This window comes from Bison bison, unplaced genomic scaffold, assembly GCF_000754665.1.
Source record: "Bison bison bison isolate TAMUID 2011002044 unplaced genomic scaffold, Bison_UMD1.0 scf7180017864530, whole genome shotgun sequence".
Taxonomy (NCBI): Eukaryota; Metazoa; Chordata; class Mammalia; order Artiodactyla; family Bovidae; genus Bison; species Bison bison.
The window spans coordinates 8332432-8350540 of record NW_011495080.1 but is presented as its reverse complement, the minus strand read 5'-3'; the positions used below and the strand labels follow the sequence as shown (position 1 = coordinate 8350540).

General features: G+C 37.4%; 1 protein-coding gene across 2 annotated transcripts in view; it reads right to left on the bottom strand.

Moving 5' to 3' along the window:
- Window positions 1–18109, bottom strand: part of TNPO3 (transportin 3) — an 81872-nt gene that overhangs the window by 6488 nt on the left and 57275 nt on the right. For both annotated transcript variants that reach the window (XM_010831697.1, XM_010831698.1), the window contains 7 exons: window positions 16412–16472; window positions 15469–15609; window positions 12756–12872; window positions 11827–11921; window positions 10261–10417; window positions 8824–8991; window positions 6530–6642 (listed from right to left, as the gene is read on the bottom strand). In XM_010831697.1, coding sequence (XP_010829999.1) covers window positions 6530–6642; window positions 8824–8991; window positions 10261–10417; window positions 11827–11921; window positions 12756–12872; window positions 15469–15609; window positions 16412–16472 — 852 coding nt within the window. The remainder of the gene's footprint in view (window positions 1–6529; window positions 6643–8823; window positions 8992–10260; window positions 10418–11826; window positions 11922–12755; window positions 12873–15468; window positions 15610–16411; window positions 16473–18109) is intronic.

The following is an 18109-nucleotide window of genomic DNA, read 5'->3' as shown; positions in this document are numbered from 1 at the left end:
TTAAATGTCAGAGCGGGAATCACTAACCATGATCCAGCATAAAAGAAGGTAATGAGAGCCATCACCTTAAGTGCCTATATCTGGATTCCCCAGCTATTTATTATAGGGTCTGAAACATCACTAAGAACTTTGATTTAGATTTCAGGACTTGATTAAACAGAAACTTTCCTCTAGTCTCCCTCCATCCTAAAAATGTAAGGAAATTAAAGAAGATCTTCTAGTTTTATGGAAATTCTGCCATTTGCCCTGTGAATTTAACATGTTTCAATAAAAGCATAACATTTCTCTATTTCCAAATTAACACTGACTCTAAGTAGGCAGCCTTGGTGAGTGAACCCCTATCACGCATGCTTCTGAAAGTCATGAAGGAGGAAGATATGTAACTCTAGAAAAGTCACTGTGTGGTGTGCTACTGTTATTATAAGGGACTAAAACAACAGGAAAGAGAGAAACTCAGGATAATGTTAGAGACTCAAAATCTTTTGTGATCCTAAAGCCTTACATGTTCTTCAATTCTACCCTTCTTCAGCCAGAGATCCTGGTTAACTATGGAAAAGAAATGACAACTCCATTCTTAGCCTCTTTCATGACACAAGAAAAAGTACTGAAACCCAAATACAAGTACAGGAGAACTGTGCTGAGACAGGGTGAAATGAGGTATAGTCAGTCTCTCGAATCAGCTCAGCTTCTGCCCCGAATCCTGTCAGAACTGCTCTGCTGTCAGGAGTTTTAGTCAATGTTTAACTTAAGTGTCCTTGGTGATTAAGTCCAAAGAAATGGATTTAAAATAAATAAATAAAATAAAAACTTCCTTAAAAACTAGAACTATTTTCTGTTTTATGCCTCAGTCCTCCTGGCATTTAATATTTTGGGATTGTTTTAATTTACACTTATTTATTTATAGTCATTAATTCAAAATTGCCATTATTTTTGTAGAATTTTCTGACTTCTAGTCCCACCATCCTAATCCTTATCCTTTATTTATTTATTTTTAAATAATCAAAGTAGAGTTGATTGAAAATGTATAATTTATCCCTCCCTCAACCCTTTCCCCTTTGGTAAATATAAGTTTGTTTTCTATATCTGTCTGTTGTTGTTTAAATATGTTCATTTGTGTCATATTTTAGATTCCACATAATGTTATTTGTCTTTCTCTTTCTGACTTTCTTTACTCAGTATGATAATCTCTAGCTCCTTCCATGTTGCTGCAAAAGGCATTTATTTCATTCCTTTTAATGGCTGAGTAGAACTTCATTGTGTATATACACCACATCTTCATCCACTCATCCGCTGACAGACATTTAGAGGTTGCTTCCGTGACCTGGCTACTGTAAATAGTGTTGCTATGAACACTGGGGTGCATGTATCTTTTCAAATTATAGTTTTCTCCAGATACATGCCCAGGAGACTTTCATTGTACCTTTGAATAATTTCATGGTCACTATTCCTCAAGCCCCATAATCCCAGTAGTGTGCTGAGAAATGTAGCTCTTTTCATCTGATGTGCATATGGAAAGTAATCAAGCTCTAACTACTGACTTCATTCAGAAAGAAGACACCCCCATACCGGCCTATTCTAGTGTCAGGGCTTTGTATTCCTATCTTCTGACCTTGAGATCCTCATGCAAGTGACACTCACAGAGTAAGTACCAAGACAAGAGAAATGGGAAATGACAGCAAAAATTCTTCTGGACATGCTTAGTAGTATCTGGAAAGCAAGAATGATATTTCAGAATGAAAAACTCCAGTTTTCTTCAAGTTGGCCAGCTAAACATGCCAGGGAATTAATTACCAGTACATATGAGAAACAGGCTTGGACTTGCTGAAATGAAACGGAACCAGTTTACCCTCCCTGCTAGGATGGCAAACAAAGCAGCATGTTGAAGCAGGAGTAACAGGACCTTAAAACCAAAAGGGAGACTGAGTCATGTGTGGAACAGAAGGTTCAAGGGCAATACACGCACTAGAGAAAGAGAATTACTAAGAGGAGGTGAGCAATTTCAAATCCTTTCTCTAGAACCTCAATATTACCTCTTACTTCTGTTCATTTCCCACCATATGTCACAGTCTGCTAAAGGAGGAGCTGTAAAACTTGCTTAGCAGTAAGAAATCAAGCAGCCCAGGTTGATAATGTATCTTATTTTCCTGTATTACAGGACAAAGATCACAGATATTTTTGTTTAAAGCGATGCATTATTTGGGTTCATTTTCCTAGCCTCAAGATTTTCCTTACATTACGGAATGTCCATGACTTCTATTTCAGACTTATGCTGTATTTCTATCTATCACGTATTAGTCTGGATGAGGAAATGTGAACTTGGTAGAGACTTATTCCATGTGTGGGTGGCTGCCTTAGAGCTGAGGGAGACATGCTCTAGCTAGTTTTGCAAGTACATAATGACATTCTGGCAGGCTCTTTTCCAAGAAGAGAACTAACATTCACTGATCACCTACTATGTGCCAGATCATCTTTAAATTTCTACTTGGTATTTCACCATAACCCTATAAGCTAGGTATCACTAACCCTATTTTACAGATAAAAAATTTCCTGCAAAGTAACAGTAAGTGGCAAGATTCAAACCAACAGCCTTGACTTTAAGCCCAGTCCTCCTTTGAAGGTTCTCCCCATTCTCTCATTTGCCCTAATCTAGGGCCAATACGATCCTGTCCTTCTAAAGAACAGCACTGGATAAAACAGAGAAAAATAGAAGCAGAGAGAAACAACTGTTATACTTCTTTCCCCTGAGACACCTTGTAGGTAGAATACTACTTCTACTGGGAAGATTCATAGTTTAAAAAAAAAACAAAAAGAGAGAGTTTTTTAAGGTTATCCAAATTAGTATATGACTCTCTACTAGAGAGGAGATCTTCTCCTTTGGCAAAATATGTCATGAAGGCAGTCACATGCTATTTTTAAGTCATGCATGTCACTTGATCTGTGGCCCAAAGTCAGTTATTTCTGGGACATGAAGTTAGGCCACTTTGTAAACTACAAAAAGTAATACTCAAAGATTAGGGATTTTAACATTAACAAAATTATTGGAGACTCTGGGGAATGAGAAAGTAAACTATTTTTGAGAGTAACAAGAAATCAATTCTCACAAAAAAAGATTAACATTTAGTTTTATCTCCTTTTAAAAACCTAGGTCTGGTTTTAATTGTAAAAGTATATATATACTATGCTCATGAAAAAAAAAAACAACAAATAGCACAGGTTAGGAAAATCTTATGTACATCTTTCCATAAATTTACTACTGATTATTTGTAATAAAGTAGCCTGTGTGTGTGTGTGTGTATAATAGAACAGCTTTTAAAAGTACAAGTTGGTTCATTTACAACAGCATGAAAAAGAGTAAAATAAATTATAAAATGTGACTGAAAGAAATTAAAGACACCAATAAATGGAAAGACATCTTATGTTCACAGATTAGAAAACCCAATATTGTTAAGGAGTCAATGCTATAATGAAGTGATCAACAGATACGATGCAATCCCAGTCAAAAATGCCAATGACATTTTTTTGTGGAAACAGAAAAACCTATCCTAAAAGTCATATGAACACAGTTCCCCCTGCTGTGCTGGTATTCATGGTGGCGAGGCAGCTTACCTCAGCAATGTGTACACTGCTTCTTTGGCCTTTATTGTTGACTCAGTACTATAAATTTTCTGTTTTGAGTTTTGTAACTTTGTAGTATTTTAGATAATGTTGTGTTTGTACTACTTTGTTGTGTAGAGTAAAAGGATTATGTTGAATAAACCTAGGATTAGAGTCCAAAAAAGAAATCATATGAAATCTCAAGGGACTCCAAATAGCCAAAAACCTCTTGAAAACAAACAAACAAACAAAGTTGGAGGTCTCAATTTCCCAATTTCAAAACTTATTACAAAGCTATAATAATCAAAACAGTATGGGACTGAAATAAAGACAACCACTGGGATAGAATAGAGAGTCCAGAAATAAATCCCTTACATATAAATGACTTTCAATAAGGGTACCAAGACCATTCAATGAAAAATGGACAGTGCAGGGAAAACTGCAAAAGAATGAAGTCAGACCCTTAACATACATCACATACAGAAATTATCTCAAAATGAATCAAAGACCTAAGTGTAAATCCCAAAACTATAAAACTCTCAGAAGAAAATACTGGGGAAAAGCTTCATGACATTATATTTGGTAATGATTTCTTGAATGTAACACCAAAAGCACATGCAACAAAAATAAAAACAGATATGGAGAAATTAGAACCTGTGCACCATTGATGGGAATGCAAAATGGTATAGCTGCTATGGAAAACAGTATGGCAGTTATGCGAAAAAAAAAAAATTAAACACAGAATTGCCGTATGATTCAGCAATTCCACTTCTGGGTATACGTCCAGAAGAACTGAAAGTGGGGTCTTGAAGTAATATTTATACACTCATGTTTATAGCAGAATCATTCACAATAGCCAAGAGGCAGAATCAACCAAATGTCCATCAAAGGATGAATGGATGAAGATACAACATATACATACAAGGGAATGTTATTCAGCCTTTAAAAGGAAGGAAATTCTGATTCCTGCTACAATGCTGGATGAACCTTAAGGACATTATGCTAAGTCAATCGCAAAAGGACAAAAACTATATGATTTCATTTTATGAGTAAAGAGTCAGACACGACTGAGCGACGGAACTGAACTGAAACTTAAGACAGTAGACCAATGATTATTAGGGGCTAGAGGAAGGGGGAGAAAGGGGAGTTGTTTAATAAATATACTTTCAGTTTTGCAAGATAAAAAACATTTGGGGTTAATTCCGCAACAGTGTGAATGTAGTAATACTACTGAATAATACACTTAAAAATGGTTTTAAAAAAGTCAAGACAGTAAATTTTGTTTGTATTTTATCAAAATTTTAAATCAAAAAAATCTTAAGTGCAAATTGGGTTATATGATAGTTTTTTCTCCCTTTATATCTTATATATATTTTCTGTATCATCACATGTATTTTTTTCCTTTTTCTTTTCCACTATTACAAACATTACTGCAATAACTCACTTTTGGACCTAAAATCATTACACAACTGTATGAATATAAGCCATTGCCTAAAATTTAGTCAAAATTCTAAAGACTAGACAGAAAAAGAAATATCAGAGCAAGGTTAACACACAGTTACAAAATCCAGTTTAAGCTGCTGTTGTTAATACTATCAAGAACCATAAAAGTCACCTAAGTTTGAGTCAGTGATTATTTCTTAAGGAAAAGAGTCAAAAGAAGTTAAAGGCTAGATATTCAATATTACTCATAATACTAAAAAAATGAAAATTAATAGAGGCACTGTAAGGAAATCAATGTCTTACAGCTATAAAACTGTAATTAGGAAGACTACGTAGCTATATTTAAAATGTTTATGTTTACAGTAAGAAAAAAAAACCAACCCAACAAACCCGTACATGTATACTTAACATTTTAACTAGGTTGTAAGCAAGTGGCTCATGGGACTAATGTGTCCCAGAGAGGTTTCGTTTGGCCTGCATTCAATTAGAATTTGCCTATCTTCTAAGTTAGGCATGGCAAAAATTTCCCAATCAGTCTACATCACTCCATAATATTTTACAACCACTGGTTCACCTAGTCAGACACCTGCATTCTTGACCCCTGAATATGGATAAGGGCTGGGAAGGACTTTAAAAGATACAGATTTCCTGAAGGATAGTGAGCTGTTCACTAGATAGCATATTGGACCTAGATAGCATATTGAAAAGCAGAGACATTACTTTGCCAACAAAGGTCCGTCTAGTCAAGGCTACGGTTTTTCCAGTGGTCATATATGTATGTGAGAGTTGGACTGTGAAGAAGGCTGAGTGCCAAAGAATTGATGTTTTTGAACTATGGTGTTGGTAAAGACTCTTGAGAGTCCCTTGGACTGCAAGGAGATCCAACCAGTCCATTCTGAAGGAGATCAGCCCTGGGATTTCTTTGGAAGGAATGATGCTAAAGCTGAAACTCCAGTACTTTGGCCACCTCATGTGAAGAGTTGACTCATTGGAAAAGACTCTGATGCTGGGAGGGATTGGGGGCAGGAGGAGAAGGGGACGACAGAGGATGAGATGGCTGGATGGCATCACTGACTCGATGGACGTGAGTTTGAGTGAACTCTGGGAGTTGGTGATGGACAGGGAGGCCTGGCGTGCTGTGATTCATGGGGTCACAAAGAGTCAGACACGACTGAGCGACTGAACTGAACTGAACTGAACTGAACTGAGTGAGCTGTTCAAGGCACTGTTGTTCTCTTGGAAGACACAATGCTTCCACTTACCTATTAGGATATGTTTGATACATATGAACAATAAAACAGGCACACATGGTGGTATTTCCCCACAGATTGGTTTCCAACACCAAATTGTGCAATTCAAGAGTTAAGAAGACACAAAATTTTAATTTATAAAGGTATACACACAAAAATATTACTGGGTATATTTGTAACTAAGATGATATAAGAAACAAAGATATTCTTTCCACATACGCCAGCTGCTGTTGATCACTCACCTGGTGACTTGTTTGTGGAAATCTGTAAGTTGTTTGTGTGTCACTGTAACGGCTCCCCCTGTTGTCTCCTTTGGCAAACCTTTCAAAGAATTCTCTAACCACCGACAAAAAGTCTGTACAGAGAAGAAGGATAAGCATTTTAAAAGGAGACAGGGCTTACTCAATTGAGACCCTACAGGTAATAACAAAAACCCACAAGTTTTCCTTTGTAGCATTAGTGCTCCACTTGGAAGTAAATAAAGGAGTTAACAGAAGTACTGTTTTTGGCCTTCCAACCTACTGAAGGTTGGAACAGTCTATAAAGGCATGCCCAGGCTCCCTTCAAGGGGGCAGCAGACATCAGTTCAGATGAAGCCCTCTACCTTGGAAGTAAAGTCTCTTCTGGATGAAGTTATTATTGTTTCTATCATTAAACTTATGCAATATTTTAAAAATCAGACTGCTGCCAAAAATCTTTTGAGCTTAGAGATCAAGGGCAACCCAAAGCAAAAGTTCGGGTACTAGAAAGAGCAGGGTCAAAAAGTAAAACAAGTAAACATTTAAAAAAGTGTATATACAAATATGAATCCAGAATCTTAAGGACTTTAAGGTCATTTCTCTCAGTAGAAGTCACATCCAGTCAGTTCCTTTGTGATAACTGCCTAGTCTTTGGGTTAAGAAAATTCTGTCTTGTTGCTCTTTTTGTTTTCTTTTTTGGCTCTAATTTTTCTTCATGTCTTTAAGTAGGATGTATGCTTTGGTCACAGTTTTTAGCTGTAAAAGAACTTTTTTATACCTAAATTTTTTACATTATGTGTTTTTCCACTATGTTAATTTATGATCACAATGGGGTTTCCTAGGTAGCACAGTGGAAAACAATCTGCCTGCCAATCCAGGAGACACAAGAGATATAGGTTCGAGCTCTTAGGTCAGGAAGACCCCCTGGAGAAGGAAATGGCAACCCACTCCAGTATTCTTGCCTGGAAAATCCCATGGACACACGCGCCTGTGGACTACAGTCCATGGGGTCGCAAAGAGTCGGACACAGACTGAGTGACTAAGCACATGATCACCACAGACTAGACCAAAAGTAATATTCCACTATAAATGTTTAAAGTACCACAGAATGCTCGAAGTGTTGCCTCCAAGGAAGACAACACACCACTTAGACAGAAACAAGCAGAGGCAAACAGGAAGAACAAACTCTTAATTGACAACATTCTGGCATCCAAAATGACCCATAAGTTAACCACAGTATCCCCCGAAAAAAAACACTACGAAACTAAATTGTATACTGTCAACTAATATAGGACAAAGGAGATGAGAATATCCAAAGTAGGAAAGATAGCTTTCTCAATAAACAATGCTGGGATAGTTGAATATTTTCATGTAAAACAAAGAAACTAGACTCTTACTTTTCACCACTCACAAAAAGTAACTCAAAACAGGTTAAAGACTGAACACAGACCTGAAATCATGAAACTCCTTGAAGAATACAAAAGCCTAAAGTACTGTGACATAGGTCTTGGTAATGATTTTTTGGCAACGACACCTAAAGCACAAGTGGCAAAATAAACACAGGAAACTACATCAAACTTGAAAGCTTCTGCACAGAAACCATCAACAAAGTAAAAAGAAAACCTAAGGAATGGGAAAAAATATATATCTGTGAGCCATATACCTGGTAAGAGGTTAGTATCTAAAATACATAAAGAACCAACCCACAGAAGTCTAGCAAAAAACCAAATAACCCAGTTAAAAAACGGGCAAAGGACCTCAACAAACGTTTCTTGAAAGAAGATACATGAAAAGCCAACAGATACACCAAAATGCTCAGCGTCACCAATCATAATGGGAATGCAAATTAAAACTATAAAGACATATCATCTTAACGCCTGTTAGAAAGGTCATGATCAGAAAGATAAGAGATAACAAAGGCTTACAAATTCAACATTTTTTGTAAAGTTAAATGTATATAATAAGGTTTTTGTTACCTGGAAACCAAATATATTTATTAAAAAGAGTACAGAAATTTTATTTCTCTTATCAATGATGTTTGGAATAAACTTGTCACGCCGCAAGGGCTCAAAGAGTACTTTTTTGAAAAACAAAAATACTACTGTATTAGATTCTTACAGTGACACAAACGTATTCTCTAGAATCCTTCTATTGGCTCCTTTATTTAACAATTAAACTTAGCAATGTGCCTAAATTATGTTCCAAGAGCATACAATAGGACTAGGTTCAAAGTTAGAGTCAGCCTCTCAAGAAACTGTCCAGGACTGGAAGTGGGTTCCTTATGAAAACAGTCTTACCGGTCTGTCAACCTGCATGATCTCCCAGAGCACTTCGGCCACATCGGGTAGGGTATATGGGGGGAGGCAGAAGCAGCACGTGTGAAGCAGCTGGCTTACAAGCTGCTGTCCAAGCTGGTTCATCACCTGTCCAATTAGTTCTTTCCGTACTTCAAAGTCTTCTTCATGCTGTAAGAAAACAGGAACAACAGGGAAGTGCTAATTTCAACTTTCTGAAGAGCAAGTACTCTTTCCCCTTTAATAATTTCCTTTCTCAGAAAAGAAACTATATATAATAGCTGGACTCACAAGGTACACTGTCTTGTCACAAGGAAGAAAATATTAAGAATTTAGTTTCAAGGAAACGGGTAAGGGCTTCAGTTGAGATTAACATTAACTCTAAGGTTTTTCATGAATAGAACACAGAAGAGAAACAATGGTTAGAGATTAAGGGTAGTGATCCTTTTAACCTTTTATTCTGGTAAAAAATAAAGTATTCCTATTTTCTTTTTTAAAAAGCAACTGAAAAAAGAAGACTTCTATCAAATATCTAATCTTCTCTATCAAAAAAATCTTACTTAGGAACTTCCCTGGGGATCCATGGTTAAGATCCTGCACTTCCATTGCTGGAGGTTTGGGTTTGATCCTTGGTCAAGGAACTAAGATCCCACATGCTGTTGTGTGGCCACAAAAATAATAAATTAAAAAAAAAAAAATCTTACTTATTTTATTCCTTTTAGTCTTTGAATATACATATTTCTAATATGTTGAAAAAAACCTTTAAAAGTGCCTTTCACTTCTAGCTATTTGTCTTCTTTCCCTCTCTTTTTTTTTACTGTCAAAACTCTTCAATTAGTCTATCACATACTTACTTCTTCACTGTTCTTCCTTACTTTCAATTCTACTCTACATCTAGTCAAATCAACGCTTGAAAATTCTGTGAACCACTTTACCTCCAGCCAAAAAGGTCTCTGAAGTATCTACTAACAAACTTAGTCCTTTCTCTGATTATGATTTATATACCCATTTAGATTTTCCTCCAATCCATCCAAATGGCTCCACTGTGGTCTCTCCTAGTCCAAAAAGTTATCCCAACCTACTTCTTTCCAAAGAGTTTTCCCTCCTCTGATCTCAGCAATCACAACTTTTATCACTTATCTGACAATCAAATATTGCCTTGCTGCTGTTGTTTAGTTCTTTACAACTCTATTTCTCTCTTCAATTAGACACCAAATGGCTTGGAAGCAGAGACAGTTTAGACTAGTTTACACCGCTTACAACACGTAGTATAGGTTGTCTTAAATCTACTAGTTGATATTTTGGTTAGTGAATGATCCACTATGGAATATACCTACCAACACAGATCAAATGAGATATTTCTTTTTCCCTAAGGAATGATATATGAGGTGATAATGAGATACAAGTAGAAAAACTATTTAATACATTGTTTGTACTTACATCATTGGCTACCCCTGTATGGATGAGGTCTCGTAGGAACCTCATGACACTACAATTGGCATCCCGGTGGTCCAAGGTAGTAGAGGCAATGGCCCACTGTAAGATAGGGATGACAACTTGGCTCCTCAGCAAAGTAACAGGGCTACGCTGAATAAACCTGGTATGGAAAGATAGGCAAGGTAAAAATTACAAAATTAGGCTATACAAATGTAGCCAGGGTAAAAGGCAAAACTAGGGAGATAGTAAAAAGATCAGTGGTTGTTAGGGATTGACTGAGTGGAGGGTAGGAACATGAATAGGTAAAACATAGGGGATACTGACAGTACTAAAACTATGCTCTATGCTACTGTAATGATGGTTATGTCATACACTTGTCCAAACCCATAGAAAGACCTTGGCTTCCCTGGTGGCTCAATGGTAAAGAATTGGCCTGCAATGTAGGAGATACAGATTTGATCCCTGGGTTGGAAAGATCCCCTGGAGAAGGGAATGGCAACCCACTCCAGTATTCTTGCCTGGAAAATCCCACGGAGAGAGGAGCCTGGTGGGCTATGGTCCATGGGGTCGCAAAGAGTCAGACACGACTTAGAGACTAAACAAGACGCTTGGAAGACAACCACCAAGACAGAATCCTAATGTAAAGTAAGTACTTTAAAAATGATGTGGCAATGGAAGTTCATTAATTTTAATAAATGGGCCACTCTGGTGGGGGATGTTGATAGCAAGGTAGGCTGTGAGGGAAGGAAGGGGGAAGCTAAAGGTATATGGGAACTCTAAAACTTCCCAATTTTCTCAGATCCTCTAATGTTTATAGAAAATCTCCAAGAAAAAGTAAAATAACATTCCAAATTTATTTTACCAGGCAATCATTTGTACAAAGAGAATCTCTTGAGATTAATTTTTCAAGAAACACACCAGGAAAACAGGTTGACGGCCCACCCAATTTTTCTCATACCAACTCAAAAAATTAATAAATAAATAAAAAGGGTTTTCTAACTTGTCCAAAAACTAACCAAAAAAAGTGTTCATTACCAACTGATTTGGATCAAATTCCTGAGCTAGGGACTAAGAATGAATACAAACAAGCAACAAATAGGGCTGCAGGCTAGGAGCAGAAATGGGAAGTACAGTACCAGATAATTTTTAAAGTACCTTAAAAGTCTAAAAAAATTGTATTCTGAGATATGATTATATTTTAAGGATGCCAAGCTTCTCAAGGAAAAAGCTGAAGTAAAGCATGACATCATAGTAGCACAAAACATTAAAACCACACAGGATTCTAGAGACTGTCTAGTCAAATGTTCTTGCAAAACTCATTTTTATTGTCTTGGGTGTGTTCCCTCCTTTATGAAAGGAGCTCAGTTATTTCCCCTTGTACTTATCCAACTCTTCTTCATTTATGGGAATAGTCTGGTTCACGATTTAACTTTGGATTATGAATAATTACTCTACCTACTTCTCTTACCTCATTTTACAGAGAAGGAAACAGGTAAGTGTTAGGTGACAAGACCAAGCAATGATGAGGATGATCAATAAAAGAAAAGGTTGCTTTTCAGAAGGACTGACCTTGTGGCTAGCCTGAATAGGTCATCCACTGTGTCAGGGTGATTCTGGAGTCCATTCTGCTGTTCTAAGAGCTGAAAGGTGGGGATGCACAGTGCCTAAAACAGAAATGATTTTAAAACAAATGCTTGTAAATAAATGCCATGGGATTCAGACTTGCTAAATATCACAACATAAACAGAGAACAAAGAGGTAAAGCACAGATAAGAAAAAGACTGTGATGAGATTCAGATCAAGAAAGGGAAGACAAAAATCCTTCTCAGTTGACATAAACAGTCTTCACATATGAGGTCTACATTTCAGAAAGGGTTTAGGGTACAGACTTCTGTTGATGAAATTGGATAGATGTCATCTCAAAGTTTTAGAAGTTTCTGAAAGTGACAACTGTGCTTATATACTAGATATGATCTGGTCAACTAAGAGAGTAGCTGACATTTTAATAATAATAATTATGAAATGGCAATTTTAAAGGGAAAGACATCTTGGGAAAAGGAGCACCATGATTTAACTCCCTAATATATTTTCCCCTCTTTGACTAGGAGAGGGTAAAAGCAGTATATGAGAAGCCTTTTCCAATGCCTGCTATTTACCCTAAGGTGAGACCATCCCTGCTAAGTAAACTAGTTCACTGGCTGTTCAGGCAAGAAATTAAAAATACAATCATGCTTGAGCTAAGAGATCACTTGCCCACCTTCCCAAAAAATCCTATCTCTGGAGAACATAAATTAGACAGCAATAACTGTAATGACCAGCATATTTGTGTGGTCAATCTCTCTCTCATTCTTCCAAGCAGGCCTGTCCACAGAATAACTAGGAAGATCTACCTCCATATTAGGAAATCATTATGCTTGAAAAGCAAACTAAAAGCAACAGAATTAAAGACATGGTGAAGAACACACTGCTAGGCCTTCAGACCCTCCAAGAGAACATACCTGGAGCATGTCTAGTAGTCCCTGCCGACAGCCCTCTTCCATGCCATATTCATCCACAAGGATACTACCAAGGTACAGGAAACAGGAATGCTGATGTACCTGGTAAACATTTACCATCTGCCAAGGGAAAAACCAATTAGTTCAATTATTCATCTCTCAAAGAGTGTCAGCTTAGGTAGCTGTCTGAGGGAAGAAATTCTGAGATAGATTGGTCTCTTCTCTTTAAGACAACGTAATAAAGCTTGTTGGAAACATTTTCTAAACCATAGGGCTCAATAATTTTCAAGTGCTCTCTTTAGAGTTCTTTCAAGCCTTCAACCTTTCACCTTTTCAAAACAATGCTGTAGGAGAGTTGTATAATACTACAGACTGGAACTATTCATAAGTTATTATCTGAGGCTTCTGTTATATTTGCAATGCCCTAATAAAGTATACCTAAACTTTCTTTTTTTTTTTTTTTAAAGTATACCTAAACTTTCTAACCAACAGGTTGCTCTTATATGCATTAAAGATGATTCTTTAAAAAAAAAAAAAAAATCACAGTAGGAACAAAGTATCAAATGCCCCTCATTTTAGAGGAGACAGAAGGCATTGTTTAAATTGGTTTATAAACTCTTTTATTTAATCTTTTGGGTAAAGAACAGTGTTTCTAATCAAGATTATCTAGACCTCTAGAGAATAAAAATTTTAATACAATATAAGTATTTAAATTATTTGTTTAGAATTTTTACCCTTCTATCCTCCAAAAATTAGGCCACCATACATTCATCTATTCAAAATGCCATCACATGGGAATTCCCTGGTCATCCAGTGGTTAGGACTCAGTGCATTCATTGTTGGGGCCTGGAGTCCAATACCTGGTCGGGGAACTAAGATCTTGCAAGTCAAGAAGTGAGGCAAAAAGAAAAAAAAAAAAAGCCATCATAACACACATGTTTTGATCTTATTACATAAATTCAGTTCTTTGATCTTGGTGGGGTGGAAGGGTCCAGTAATTGGCTCTTATCAGCATATGGCACGAGAAAAGAATACGAGATGGAAGCTATGAATCTGTTTAGTGTTGTATACTCAAAATTGTATGCTGTACTTAATGAATAAGTTACAGGCTGGGCCAGATAGCAAAGGGTTTTAGGCTCTGCTGGCTTTATAAACTTTTGATCACTTAACTTTGCCACTGAAGCACAAAAATGGCCAATAAACAATACTTAAATGATTACGCATGACTATCAGTAAAACTTTATTTACAAAAACAAGTGGCAAGCCCACTGGCTGGAGTTTAGTGACCTCAAATTTGTAGGTTTTTTGTCACATGTACAGACTTTTGAACATACCTCCTATATAAGATGCTACCCTATGCTACTGGAATAAGAGCAATATAAAAGTCATGACTCAAAGTGTTAGTCACTCATCCTGTTTGACTGTGACCCCATGGACTGTAGCCCGCCAGGATCCTCAGCCCATAGGACTCTCCAGGCAAGAACACTGGAGTGGGTAGCCACTCCCTTCTCCAGGGGATCTTCCCAACTCAGGGATTGAACCCAGGTCTCCAGCACTGCAGGTAGATTCCTTACCATCTGAACCACCAGGGAAGCCCAGAAGTCATGGGCATATCCTCCAATAGCAAAGGGGAATTAAACCACATTGTATAAGACCCATGATGTACTGCACTGAAGAAGACACTTGACCAGAACTGAACACAGTCTAAATGTAACACATACTGTTGTACTCAGGGTATAGTAAACGCAGAAAAATCACTAAAAAAATTCTGTTAACATATTTACCTTTACAAACTTCAATCAAATCTATAATTTAAGGAAGCGTGATCATGTAAGTGTCAACTGACACAGCAACAGGATGACCCTGGTTTAGGATAAGAGCTTCCTTAAGAGTGAGGCAGAACTTAAGAACTTGAGGGGCACTCACTGTCAGGGTCGGTCCAATAGATGCCCTGCCCAGTTGGAGAAGGCCACTTCTGGTTGAGTGGGTGAGGTCTAGCCTGAAGCCCTGTAGTAGCTTTCCTCACAGATGAGTGCAAAATTTGAGAAGGTACTTGCTCAGAGTCCTGCAAATGCAAGATTGGCACTTTGCCCTGCCTCCATCAATTCTAGGTCATGGCAGCCCACTTGCCTAAATCTAGTTCTGGCCCTGCTGTTAGGCTGGGGCCCCAGCATAAATTACTTAGTAAATTAAGTCACTAGTCATAGGCATCTCAAAAGAATATTCTAGATGATATGATCTCAGAGAGCCATGTACAAGAGCCACATCACCATAATTACATACCAATCATGCTGATTGAAAGAGTCAAATTTATTTCCTGACAAATAAGACACTTATATGAACAACTAACTATGGTGAAGAAAAAAGAAAATCTCTTTAGGCCAGAAAGAGCAAAGCTTGACTTGCCACATTTTCAGAAAGGAAATTAATATAAAATGCTTAATACATAAGAGCTGATTCATTAACATCATTCCCATGTATGAATTTTACACTAAGATGTGGTGCTATTTAGACTATCACTACACAGAACAGATTACAGGCTATTTGCCATAAAAATAACACACCCACCACAGGCACTACTTATCTTTCAAATATTTTTTAGTTTGTATTTAAGAAATATTGAAGTGTTTCATTTCATTAGCAAGAGCTTTTGTTCTAAAGCCTCCTATTTCAAAACTCTGTATCCTTTACATTTTCCATCTTTCAGGGAACTCACCTGCGTGACTAGTGGCTGCAGCAGGGCTGCGGATCCTTTGCCTACACAGCGAACAGCAAAACGGAGGCACCTGCAACAACGCTCTACAATCCGATTATCAGCCCGGTGCTTATTTAGAGTCTCAGATAAAATTGGCCATATCTGAGTCGAAAGTGAAAAGAGCACAGGAAGAAAATAATGAACAACTAAGTGCTGAGAAAAATGCTCCCAAGTTGGTAAAAACTGATTTGACTTTTAAATAATTTGGGGAAATCTTTCTTTACAGGAACACACATGGCCTGATTCTGGTCAGTGGGTGTGTGTTTATGTGCTGGGGTTCAATACACTATCCATCAATAAAAACAACCACGTCTTAAAGGGAAGCACAGTAATTCTTTACAACAGAAGAGAAGCATGACTAATTTTACTAAAAAGACAAAGATCTCTATTTTCCTAAACTCTGAACTTCTGATTTAGGATGGGAAGAAGTAGAACAAGTTAAAGGAAGAGATATCTGATACCAATGAACACTCAAGGATAACTGGTGTTTCTCCCCTTAAGTCTGAAAAGCACTTCTCAAACCATGCCCTCTGATCCTCATGTTACTCTGAGTTTTTACAAAGGAAGTACTGTCAAAGAGGAAGCTATGATGGTTAATCAGCTTTGTCAAAAACATTCTGCCAGTACTGACCAGGCCTCTCAACAACTCTAGGATTCACACAGTTAATCTCTTCTTACTTTGGCCTTTCACTGTGTTTCCTTACAGCCTGTTTTCTTACCAAATCTAAAATCAAAAATATTTAGTTGGATAGTTCCATTCATCTTTTCATTGATACTGAATGCATATCAACAAACTGAATCTTCCTACGAACCTAGAAGACAGAACCTTCTCACTTTAGTTACCTAGAGTCTTATAAGGAAAAAGGAAGAAAGCTTTATTTCACAGGCATCGATTAGTACTTACTTCCTGTATGACTTTTTGGCACGGATGAGTCTGTCCATTTTCCACAACGGGATTGGTGTGTCTGGGGAAAGACAATGATCCAAATTAGTGAAAGAAGAGCAATTTCATCAAGGCCACAGAGCCCTAATCCCTGTTAGTTTACTTAGTATCATTCTCACCAATTAAAGAAAACCAGATAGTCAACTCTGGGTACATGGGCTGCAGGTATGGGGCACTACAACTATCCTTTTTATTTTTTTTTTCTTTCATAAACTTGAATATGTAGTTTTTTCCAAATTAATAAATATATTCAAGTTATCCGAATCCACTACGGAAACTCAAGTACTGCTTCATTCCCAGCACTCAGAAGGTAAAAGCTTTTGAAACTGGTCTACCAAAGATGTTTCCCACAGTTCTAGTCTAAATTCAATGATACACAATGTGAGCCCACCACAATACACTGAATTCACCTATCTATCTAGTTCTAGAATCCACTAACTTGAAGGAGAGCAGGAAAAAACAAAAACTATGATTTTAACTACCAACATCTTTAAAGGAAAACAAGTCTTTAATTTTAAAAAGCTCAACAGCAACAATAAAAATATGCTGTCGTAGTTGTTTAGTTGCTCAGTCGTGTCCAGCTCTCTTGCGACCCCATGGACTGCCTCCCTCTCGGCTCTTCTGTCCATGGGATTGCCCAGGCAAGAATACTGCAGAGGAGCCATTCCCTTCTCGATCCAGGGACTGAATCCAAGTCTCCTACACTGCTGGTGGATTCTTCACTGCTAAGCCACCAGGGAAGCCCAATATAAAAAAATATAATTTTTCTTTACATTAAGACATTTCAACTTTTGCAGATTTTCTTTCATTTATTGTGAAATAAGATTGTTAATACGCTCTCAGAATGGTATGCAACAGGGGCTCCCCTAATTATACAAGAAAAGCATTATACCAACTCAGAAAAAGATACTTGTAGGTAAGAACAAGCTAAAACAACACCTCAGTTTCAACTTCTTCCACATAGGTTTTTATACAAGTATTAATTAATATTCCAGATATAGCTAAAGGACACATAAGTTATATTATGCAACTAAGAAAGATCACTCTCTGAATACTGTTGCTCTAACGCTTTTTTAATTATTAGGCTCCTCTTAACATCAAAAAAGGTTTAATTTCACCTGGTCACAGAAGAGAATTCATTATTTGTCTGCCCCCATACACTATTACATAGCAATGATTATGAAAGTATGGTCTTTGGACTACAATGCAATAGCACCTGAGAACTTATCAGAAATGCAAATTCTTGGGTCCTATCAAGATCCAATCCATCAGACACTCTGGGAATGGGACTCAGCAATCTGCTGCCTTGGGAACTGAAGCACCACAGGTGACTCTGATGCAGGCTGAAGTTTGAGAGGGCCTGCCCTGGTGGCTCAGATGGTAAAGAATCTGCCTGCAGTATGGGAGATCCGGGTTTCATCCCTGGGTAGGGAAGATCCCCTGGAGAAGGGAATGGCTCCTCACTCCAGTATTCTTGCCTGGAGAATTTCATGGACAGAGGACCCTGGTGGGCTACAGTCTGTGGGGTCACAAAAGAGTCGGACCAACACTTTCACTTTTCAAAGTTCGAGCATCACTGATTCAGAGACCAAAAGAATTAATTACATTTTAAAGTCTTTTGACAAAAGTTTACCAAAAATAAATTCTTAGAATTTGCCT